We start from the raw sequence: 11,429 nt of genomic DNA on the forward strand, positions 1-11,429 counted from the left end.
TTTTACTTTACTCCTGAAACCAGGTGCCCATAACTAGCCACAGCCCTCCATAGATTTGTGGCCATCAGTCACCTACCTAAGGGCAGCACCCCAAGCCTCTCCACAGGTAGAAGACATGACCTTAGGTCAGTAGGCTCAAGATGGATCTCCATTATAATGAGGTACCTAAAGGCCTGGAGGCTTAGCCAATTAGCCTTTCCTCCCAGACATTCTTCCCTGCAAAAGATATTTAATCTCAGGCCCACCCTGAGAAGTCTGGTATGTTTTTTTTCATCCACTTTTCTCCATGAAAATTTAAATACCTTAAAACCATGGACTGCCTCTTTTCGTCAAAATCTGTCATGAGGAGCTGTAGAGAAACTCTTTGCCTACAGAGCCACCATCTAATCTCCTGTAGAAGGCCTCTCTGTGCTCCCAGCCATGACTGCCACCAAACCCAAGCATGCAGCTAACCTGCAAACCAGCCAATAGGCCCCCCACTCCATTCTCAGATCTTCCGAGGCATCCAGCAAAGCCTGGGTGTCCAAGAGCCTCAAACCATACAACCCCAACCTCATCACAGGCCTGGAGACCCCTGAGCAAGCTCCAGCTGACTGTCCCTGCAACCCAGACTTTGCTTTGGCTTCCCTACAGCCCAGAATTTGACACCAACCCAGCGCTGGCAAGGTTAGGTAAGCACAGTCTAACTTCCCATGTCCTGCCTCCCCAGGTGGCCTGGGCCCTGTGGCAGAGCAGATGTCGACACCCCCCACCCTTAACCCAACACTCATTCTTTTGAAGTTGTAGCTTTTTTATTTAAATTGTTTTTATTATTTGAAAGTTGTCGGATTCTGGGAATCTCATAGACTCCCCTGACCAACAACTTTAAAGGAGGCTTTTCACACTTGGTAATGGAGTTTTTGTTAGATAGACTACAAGTCATTCGATTGTATGTGCTCGCGTGTGCACACACACGCACACATATACACATTTAGATATTTTTATGTGTTTAGGTAAGCATGAAATATACACTTTCCCATAGATTTTTCAAACCTCCTTAGTGTTATTTATCTCTCTTCTCTCCTTCCTTTATATTACTGAGGAAGAATCTGAAGTCTGGCATCAGCTGAGACTTAAAGGAGACAGGCTGAAAGGGAAGGAAGGGGTTATCTCTGGCAAGCAGATGCGGGAATAGGATAACCAGAAGGGAATAAGGAGGGAGAAAAAGCACTGGTATGCACAGAAAAAGCATAGCATAAACTGTTCTCTGGTCAATACATGTTCACCACATTGTCCATGTCTCTAAATAAATTCACAACACATTGTCTGGTTTTTCAGTCTGGCAATAAAACTTGTCAGTTTTAGTAAAAACATTCCTCGGTAGATAACTATCACGACAAGATGCCAGTGCCCCCAGCCTCAGAATTGGAAGAGGATTTGGCAATGACATCATTTTCAAATGCCTTGAACTTGGAAAAGGTACCAATGGTTTTAAGGAGAACAGTTAGGGAAATACACACACACACACACACACACACACACACACACACACCGTCAGAACTTTGATCCCCATCTCTCAAGTGTTATTTATTCATTAATGAGATGATACTGTGCAGAAAAAAGAAAAAAAGTACATCAAGGAAGACAATTTACTTATTGTTTAAAAAAATTTTGTTTTTGCTTATGTGTGTACATGTCCTTGGAGGACTGAACAGGGCATCAGATTCTGAGTAGTTAAAGCTGGGTCACAAAGATGGGTGCTGGGAACTGGCCATGGGTCCTCTAGAAGAACATTGCGCTTTTAACCACTGAGCTATCTCTCCAGCTCCAGGTAAGACCATTTAAACATCAGAATTAAAGTGGTCTTTCTCTAATAAATAGTATCCAAACATTTCCAAATATATTATAAAAATCATCCTCAGACACTTTTTTCTTTTTAATTGAAAAATTTTTCAAAACAGAATATATTCTGATTATTATTTTTCCTCCCAAACTCCTCTCAGATCCTCCCAATTTCCCCACTCACTCAAACCTATTCCCTTTCTTTCTCTCATTAGGATACAAACAGTCATCTACAAATAACAATAATAAAATTAGAAAAGGAAAAAACCAGAATAAGACAAAGAAAAAGCACAAGAAACATTTATAGATTCAGAACACACAGAAATACCATTAAATAGCATAAGCCACAATATATATGCAAAGGACCTGCAAGGAAAAAAAGTCTGAGGAAGGTTTATGAGACAAGGAACCTCCAAAAATGCCATTGAGGTAATTTCGTGTAGGAACTTCTCGGCTAGGGGCCTGCCCTTACATTTGTGTATACTCAGTGGGTCTCCATTATAAAAAACTAATTTATCATTTGAGAGAAGTGATCAATTGGAGACAGCTTCTGGATTAGGGATGTTGGCCTGTGTCTACTTGCTCTCTCAGCCTGGGATCTCATCAGCCTCAGACCCTTGCCAGCCCTGTGTATGCTGCCACAGTCCCTCTGACGTCATGTTTGTCAGTCCTGCTGTATTTAGAAGGTCTTGCTATGTTTATAAGCCTTTCCTTGGTGTTCTCCATCCCCCCTTGCATTTATGATCTTTTGTCTTGTCTACTGAGGGGATTCCTGAGCCCTAAGTGGAGGAATTTGATGGGTACCTCCTATTTTGGACTGAGTGTCTCAAAGTCTCACTCTGCATATTGTCTGGCCATGGGTCTCTGTATTCAGGAGGAAGATTCTCCGATGACAGCACTGATCTATGAGTATAACAGAATGCCATTAGGAGTCATTTTATTGCTACATTCCTTCCTTTAGCAGTACTGTTTAGTTTTATACTAGGTCCCTGATCTATCTAAGCCTCAGGTTCTTAGCCACCCAGAGAGTGTCATGGATAGACTCCATCTCATGAAATGGGCCTTGAATCCAATCAGATACTGACTGGTTACTCCCATGAGCTTTGTGCCACTATTGCACTAGCACATTTTTCAGACCGGACAGAATTGTAGACTGAAGACTTTGTAGCTGGGTTAATGTATACTTTTCTCCCTGGTAGCATGCTTTCCAGTACGATCAAACACTAGTCAGTATCGGTGAAGGATTTATGTATGCACCAGTTTGACTTCTCGTGATCAGTGAGTTGTATAAGGATTGTCTTCAGAAATAGGGCCTTACCATCAGTTGTGGCTAACAATGACCAGCATTGGCAACAGTCTGGATTGTTTGTGGGGGGGGGGGTGGTACTTTTTTCTTAACGTATAAATCATATATAGTTAGAGTAAATATCTGGTTAAAATATGGAAATACAGAAAATTTCACAACGAAAATAGGTTTTCCTTTCATATCAGTGATTGCATAAAAGTAACAAGTCTTCAAGTTGAGCTCCAAGGACCATCACGAAAGTATTTCTTCTTTAGCCGAAAGAGAGAAAAGAGGCAGTGATGGTTAGCAGTGCTGAGAAATGACTGCCAAGCAGATCTTCTTAGAGGCTGAAACACAATGGAAGACAGTGAGTATAAGATTTCCCAGGATGGGAAAGGTGTTTAATACTGCTGAAACAAATTACAGTGACATCCTCAGTATCCACAGCCAAGTGGTTCTCGAATTGCCCCCAGAACAATACCTGTGGGAACTCAAATCACTTTCAGGAAACACAACAGAATTTTCATATACCATATTGCTTCCCCAATATAACTTTGTTTGCTTTAGATTACTTAAAATGTTGAATGCAAGGGGCTAGAGAGATTGCTTAGCTGGTGAGAGCACTCACTACACTTGAAGAAGACTTAAGTTCAATCCCAGCAACCAGATTTTGGCTCATAATCATCTATAACTCCAGTTACAAGGGATTCATTCCATGTCCTTCCGACTTCTGCAGGTACCAGGCAAGCCTGTGGTACACAAACACACTTGCATGCAAAACACAAATGCATAAAAAATAATAAATTGTTCTTTCAAAAGGCTTAAGGTATGGAATACAGTGTACATTTTATGAAGGAAGCTCTTTGAGCTCATTACTTGGAGAATGTTGGTAAGATCAAGTTTCCTCAGGTCAAGAACATGTTATAGAAAATCTTTTCCTATCCAGGGTTCTTTGGATATACAGAAGTGTAGAGACAGAAGCAACTGTATTATAAATGTACTAGCATAAGATAATGCATATTTATTATTTTACAATTAGGGAAGTTAGAAATTATTTTAAAAACTGACACTAATGTAAAGGTCTTGTAAGAGTTCCTTTCCTTCTAAGATTACTATGGGAGAATCTTCATTGGTTTTCATCCTGTCTTCTAGAGACAGATTACATTCTATGGCTACTGTAGTCCTTCCATCTTCAAAGCTAACTATGGACTTTCCAGTTTCCCCTCCCCACTCCATGCTGCTTCCTTCAAATACAGAACTTATGCCACACCTAGAATACCTGCAGTTATATTGGGCAAATTCATCCAAGATAATTGTGTGTTAGATCCCATTATTAACAACTGGAGTTCCACCTGAAACCTCAGTTCTCCTTGGCTGAATAATACATGTTCACATACCCTGCCTATGGACTTGGGGCTATTATTTTGCTGAACACTGGGTAGGTGTTTAAATGAATTTCTAAATAGGCAAGCACAACAGCTTTACTGTGTGCTTAATGCCATTCCTGTTCTTCTCACAAAGTAAGCAAATAAAAGAGGATGAAGATCATAGGGGATGTTGTGGGTAGGGTAAAAGGAAAGACTCAAAATCAGCCAGGGGTGGGTTGGGAGGGAAAAGGTGCATGGAGGGTCCCTTACCTGAGAGATACAGTGAACCTAGGTAGTTAGTTGTGGTTGAGATCCAAGCTAGGTGATCGCTCCTGCATTAGCACACTGTCCAATAGGAGAGCTTGGGCATGACTGGCAAGAGATGATTTCAGAGAACCGTAAGGAAACTGAACAGGCCCAAAATGGGTCTCACCACTTGGCTGTAAAACATAAGAACAGCAGGAATCTATGGTACCATTTAACCCAAAAAGTATTGCTACTTAGAATGTCTGTGTCTCTCTCTCTGTCTCCTTCTGTGTCTTTCTCTGTCTCTGCCTCTCTCCCTCTCTCTCTTTTTTTCTCCCTCCCTCCCACCATTGCTTCCCCCCCCCCTGCCTCTATCTCCCTTTTGGAAAGAAGGCAGTGGTTGGGGTTATAATGGAAACCACCATGTCTTATCCCTTAGATAAAAAAATATTCTCTTCTTCATGGTTGAATGAACCAGTAAAGAAAACATGACAGAATCAACAGTAACCTACTGGCTGGCTGTTGCTAGGTCACCTGTCCCCTCTTAGACTGCAGTAATAACAGGCCCCCTCCTCTTCCTTTGGCGTCAGAAAAGGAGGGAGGGTGGGGGGAGTAGAGAGGGGGTGCTAGGGTGAGTAGGCACAGTCCAGCTTCCTTCTGTGTCCAAATGAATCTGGGGGCCACTCAGTATCCATCCGCTGCTCCCTCTTGCTCCCCAACTGCAGACCTCCTCCTCCCTATAGTCCCCTCTCCCCAAGGCCCTCATGCACTCTAGCCCTCAGCCATCCCACACAGGGTAGTGACACACACACAAAATAGAAGTGGTGGTGGTCTCTGGTTAGGGTGCACGGGTCTGCAGACGCCCACCGGTGCAACCCAACCCTCCAAGTGGAGTGGGGCTGTCTCTGGCCCCGCCCACCCCGAGTCGGAACTACAGTGGGCCCGGGAGGGGGCGTCGAGCCTCGTGCGCAGTATCCCTCCGCCCCCTTCCCGACACCCTCCAGGCGAGCTGTGCCTGCCGCAGTCTGCGCAGCCCCTGCCTTTGGTGCAGAGGCGTGGGGACAGGACACGTCTCTGCCAGTCGACTCGCGCGCAAAGCGGTGAGAGCCCAGTGAGAGAATCCGAGGAGGCCCGAGAACAGCCAGGAGCAGGAGAGGGACGCGGGGGAGCCCGGGGACCTGGGCCGTGCGCCTGGCCAGGCAAGTGGGGGTGTGTCGAGGGCTCCGGGCGGTCTCGCACTGCGGAGCGCTGCCCAGCCCTGACAGTCCAGTGGAGGCCACCGGGTCGCGGCTGCTCCCTGGAGTGAGCGCTGTGCCTGCAGACCCCGGGCGGTGGGAGGAATCCGGAACCCGGGCCTGGCTGCAGGAGCAGGGAGGGGGAGGCTGAAGAGGCAAAGTGTGAGGGTTTGGAGGCTGGCAGAGTCAACAGCCTGACAGCTTCCCTCCAGGTGTCAGTCCAGGACCCTCACAGCTTATGAGGTACGTGGCCACGGGAAAAAAATGGCGGTGGGGGCTTGTGGGGGAGGGGGATGGCTATCCTGGAGCCCAAGGATATGAGTACAGGTGCAGAAAGCCAGCTCAGCTTGGTGGTGAGTGGCCTTGGCTACTAAGTTGCTGAGAGGGGCCCTGGTACCCTGCATCCTGGGTGCTGTCACTCCCCACAGGCTCCTGCTTGATGGAAAGTGTCCTGTCTGCGTGGTAGGTCTGGCATATTCTGACAGGCCACAGTGAGCATCTGTACACCAGAGGCTTGAGGAAAGAGGAGCAGGAAAATGGCGTGGATTTCTGGAGGTGTGTGGTAATGGGAGTGGGCGCCAGACAGTGCGTGGAGATGCAAAAAGGGTGGGGTGACTGGCGAGAACAGGTGGGATAGCCATTAGTGGCTCCTAATCTGGTTTCTCACAGCCTTGCAGGTACTTTCCACACTGCCTTTCCCCTCCCTCCCAAATCTGGGGTCTGAAAAGATGGGGTGGGGATGATGACGGAGTCATAAATCCAAGGACCACTTCAGAACCTGCTTTCTAGAATGTACTGTGCCCTTCCCCCATTTTTTGCTGCGCAAGGCAAGGAAATATGGCCACCTAGTGGCGCATCTTCGGAATTGCAGAAGGGACTAATAAGGATGACATCAAGGAGGGGGTGTTACCTCAGGAACCCTGCAGCCATTCTAACAAAATCGAGAATGTTCCAGCAGCACGACCCTAAATGATGAAAGTCACATGATCTGGTTCTTATCCTTGGTCCACAGGCCTGCCTTAAGGCTGGTCAGCTCTTCAAGGAAGGAAAGAAGGATTCGAGGCGACTGTCTGAGATCTCTGGAAGTTGGTGAGACTCAGGGGCAGTGCAGGGGCAGCCACTGAGGAGGCAAATTCAGATTGCTCTACCCCAAGAGGGTGTAAGATGTCCTCACTGTCCCCTTAATCTGCCCACAGCTGCTGCCATCATTTCCTGATTGTCATATTTTTCATGTCTTGCTCCACAGGCCTGCCTTAAGGCTGGTGGGTTCTGCAAGCAATAAAAGAAGGTTTCAAGGCGACTGTCTGAGATCTCTGGAGGTTGGTGAGACTAAGGGGCAGTGCAGGGGCAGCCACTGAGGAGGCAAATTCAGATTGCTCTACCCCAAGAGGGTGTAAGATGTCCTCACTGTCCCTTTAATCTGCCCACAGCTGCTGCCATCATTTCCTGATTGTCATATTTTTCATGTCTTGGTCCACAGGACTTCCTTAAGGCTGGTGGGTTCTGCAAGCAAGAAAAGAAGGTTTCGAGGCGACTGTCTGAGATCTCTGGAGGTTGGTGAGACTCAGGGGCAGTGCAAGAACAAATTCAATTGCTCTATCCCAAGTCAGATCACTGTCCACTTAATTTGCTCACTAGTACAGCAGCCTCTATTTCTTTTCAGGGACACTAAGAATGTTGAAGTAGGTGTGAGTTAGACTATGACCCACAGTACAAGACCTCAGTGCTGGGACCGGGGGATAGAAACTTTAGACAGAGGCAGGCATGGTTTTGTTGTTGTTTGTTTGGGTTCAGGGGCCTGTGCCCATCTCCCAAGCACTGAGACTCCATTTTGTTTTATGCACTTGTAGGACTCCCTGCAGTCAGTCAGTCAGCTGTTGGTCTTCCCACCACTTGAACACAGAACAGAGGAGAGAGCTGCACCACATCCGTGAAGGTGGGTATGGGAGAGGGTTTACTTCTAGGTGGAGTAGTGACTCCTGTGAGCTTTAAGGGTCCCCTCTCTCCATTTCTAGTGTGTGCACTTTCTCCTCAGCTCTGTACCTGTTTCCCAGCAGGCAAACGAACACAGGGATTTTTTATAGCTGAGCTCCTCCACTCAGCATCGTGCCCCAGTGTCTCTGTGTAAGCTTCTACAGGAAACAGCGCCATTGGATAGGACTGATTTACCCATTCTTCTCTCTCCTAGATCACCCGCAGTGGCTGCTTGATGGTGCTGAGTTTGCTGCTGACCAGTGCAATCGACAGGTCTGCACCCGCCTAGGACCCGTCCATCGGCCTCCAGCTCGATCTCACCTCTTCTGCACTGTGTCTGTGTTATTGACTGAGACTGCTTGGGTAGGAGTCTCATTGGTACTGGATTGGTTGGTCCTTTACCCCTGTTTCTCACTATATCTCTTGAGTAATCAAAGGATCAGAGTGGGAAGATACAATACCGTGACATCTGTTGTTGAGACTGAGGCTTTGATAGGCATTCTTAATTGAGCGTTCTTACTAGTAACCATGACTGGGGCAGAAGTTGAGACTGGTTCTCAGGCCAAGCCTGATAAGAAGCCTCAGGAAGAAGTTGTGGGTGGGGCTGAGGGAGAAAGTGAAGTTCCTCTGGTGGTAAGACCCAAAGTCAGGCCTCAGGCTCCAGCAACAAGTGGTGCTAGGCCCAAAACGGAAACTAAATCTTCTCGGGCAAGGCCTAAAACTGAAACCCAGTCAATGACTGGAGCAAGGCCGAGATCTGAGGCCCAAGTAAAGCCTGGTACCAGGCCTAAAACTGATGCCAGGGCAGTAGGTGGTGCTCGCCCTAAGACTGAGGCCAAGCCAATCCCAGGAGCAAGGCCTAAGGATGATGCCCAGACTTGGGCCCAGAGCGAATTTGGAGCCGATGCGATGGCACATGCTCAGAGAGCACCCTTACCTAATGCTGTTACATGGCCACTGGTCAGTGCTGAACCTACAACTGTTACTAAATCTAAGAGTCTGGCTATGGATAAACTGGCCAATATGGGTACTGAAGCCTTTCCTGGCACCCAGGGTCAGACTGGAATTGAGCCCTGGTTTGGACCAAGAGAACAGGCTAATACGGGTTCCTGGTGCTATCCCAGGCCCAGAGCCAGGGAGGAGACCTCTAATGAGTCTGGATTTTGGTCAGCAGATGAAACCTCTTCAATGTCTTCTTTCTGGGCTCGAGAGGAGACAAATATCAGATCATGGCCCAGGGACGAGGTGAGCACTAGGTCCAGGCACAGGGCTAACCATCAGGATAATGCCAGGTCCAAGCCCAGATCCAAACAAGATCCCTATATTGATTCTTTGTCTGGGTCTGAGGATGAGGCAGGTAATCCATTTTGCTTTTGGGCTAGAGAAAATGCTAATGACATGTTTAGGCCCAGAGGCAGGGATGAGGCAAATGTCAGACCCAAGATCAGGACAAAGAGAGAGGATTATTTTGAACATGAAGATGAGTTCTATAAAGACTCGTGGCTTTTGCCTGGGGAAAATGCTAATAGAGTTAGGCGCCGAGAGAAGGAAGAGCCTAATAAGACCTTGAAAACTGAGAACCAGAATGATGTGAAAAATGATGACAAAGTCAAACAAGAGTCCAGGTCTGAGGAGGAAGTCATTATTGGGTCCTGGTTCTGGGCAGAACAGGAGACTAGTTTGGAGACTGGAGTGCCAGCAGTCTGTGAATCTGAACCAGGGGCTGAAGAGGGAGCCATTGGTGGACCCATGTTCTGGACCAAAGAAAAGCCCAATTTGGGGGCTGTGGCCAGAGATGAGGTCAGGCCTGAGTCTGAAGAAGAGGCCATATTTGGGTCCTGGTTTTGGGATAGGGATGAGGCCTGCTTTGACCCAAATCCCACTCCTGTGTACACAGCTAAGAGCAGGTACAGAGATCCAGAAGAGGATCTTAATTTAGCAGCCAGGCCCAAAACCTGGGATGAGGTTACCATTGAATTCACACCTCCTTGCCATGGGGTTGGCTTCCCTTCCCCAAGACCCTTTATAATTCCTGAAGGGGCATCTGGAACTACTGAGGAAAAAGCCAAGAATGCAGAGCTTGGCGCAGAGGGGGAAGAGCAGGAACCTGTGGTTCAGCGTGATCTCCCTGAACCCGAGTTCCCTTTTCAGTATGATCCCTCTTACCGGTCAGTCCAGGAGATTCGGGAGCATCTTAAGGCCAGGGAAAGTACACAGCCTGAGAATTGGTCCTGCAACTGCATCCAGTGTGAGCTTAGAATTGGTACTGCGGAGTTTGAGGAACTTCTTTTACTGATGGACAGAATTCGTGATCCATTTATCCATGAGATATCTAAGATTGCAATGGGCATGAGAACTGCTTCTCAGTTCACCCGAGATTTCATTCGCGATTCGGGGGTTGTCTCTCTTATTGAAACCCTGATGAATTATCCGTCCTCCCGAGTGAGGACTAATTTTTTGGAAAACATGATTCATATGGCTCCACCTTATCCAAATCTAAACATGATTGAGACATTTATTTGTCAAGTGTGTGAGGAAACACTTTCACATAGCGTGAATTCCCCTGAGCAGCTCACTGGGATGAGGATGCTTAGACATCTCACGATAACTACTGACTATCACATACTCATTGCCAATTACGTGTCTGGGTTTCTCGCCTTATTAACCACAGGCGATGCAAGAACCAAGTTTCATGTTCTGAAAATGCTGTTGAACTTGTCTGACAATCCTATGGTGGCAAAAAAGCTATTCAGTGCAAACGCTCTGTCAATATTTGTGAGTCTCTTTAATATAGAGGAGACAAATGATAACATTCAGATTGTTATTAAAATGTTTCAGAATATCAGTAGTATTGTAAAAAGTGGAGCGATGTCTTTAATTGATGATGATTTCAGTCTTGAGCCGCTTGTTTCTGCATTCCATGAATTTGAAGAGCTAGCTAAACAGCTGCAGATCCAAATAGACAATCAAAACGATCCCGAGGAGGGACAGTAAACTTAGTGTGATCAACCACCTGCCACTCATCAGCCTTATGTTCCCAAAGAGCCCTAAATAGTGCATTGGTGTTCACAGTCTGTTTCTGTGTTGTAACTTATATTTTTAATGCTAATGTTAACTTGTCAAACTTTTGTTGTGAGCTGGATCATTTGTGGATGCCAAAAATGAATATCAGAACTGAAAACACATTTGTTGATATTTGTCTTACCGTCCAGATTGTGATAATTTTTAGTGTTGAGCTCCCAGTGAACCAAGTCATATGAGTAAGCTATCCTGCTATTTGTTGTTTAAACTTGTGGTTCTCTGCTTGAGTCTGTGTTTTCAATAAAGTTCGATGTTAAAATTGGCATAAATGACCCTTCTTCACTTTAGAACTCAGGAGCAGGTACGCTATGCACATTCAAGAAAAAATAGACGATTAGTATGAGAACAAACACATACTTACTAGAAAATCCTATTTTAGGAAGGGAGGTTATTGTGGGCTTTGGTACTCAAGAAATGTTT

At 46.3% G+C, this 11,429-nt stretch overlaps 1 protein-coding gene and 1 long non-coding RNA gene across 2 annotated transcripts in view; both read left to right on the top strand.

Moving 5' to 3' along the window:
• Positions 1-11,196, top strand: part of LOC308415022 (G-protein coupled receptor-associated sorting protein 1-like) — a 40,523-nt gene extending 29,327 nt beyond the window's left edge. The window contains exons 4-5 of the mRNA XM_080910147.1: positions 7,435-7,507; positions 8,452-11,196. Coding sequence (XP_080766273.1) covers positions 7,435-7,507; positions 8,452-10,922 — 2,544 coding nt within the window. The 3' untranslated portion in view covers positions 10,923-11,196. The remainder of the gene's footprint in view (positions 1-7,434; positions 7,508-8,451) is intronic.
• On the top strand, positions 5,629-7,274 carry LOC308415432. The gene is made up of 4 exons (XR_013974888.1): positions 5,629-5,918; positions 6,383-6,509; positions 6,967-7,043; positions 7,201-7,274. It is a non-coding gene; the product is annotated as an uncharacterized lncRNA (long non-coding RNA).
• Positions 11,197-11,429: the final 233 nt, after the last annotated feature.

Source organism: Micromys minutus, assembly GCF_963924665.1.
Source record: "Micromys minutus genome assembly, chromosome: X".
In the NCBI taxonomy this organism is placed as follows: domain Eukaryota; kingdom Metazoa; phylum Chordata; class Mammalia; order Rodentia; family Muridae; genus Micromys; species Micromys minutus.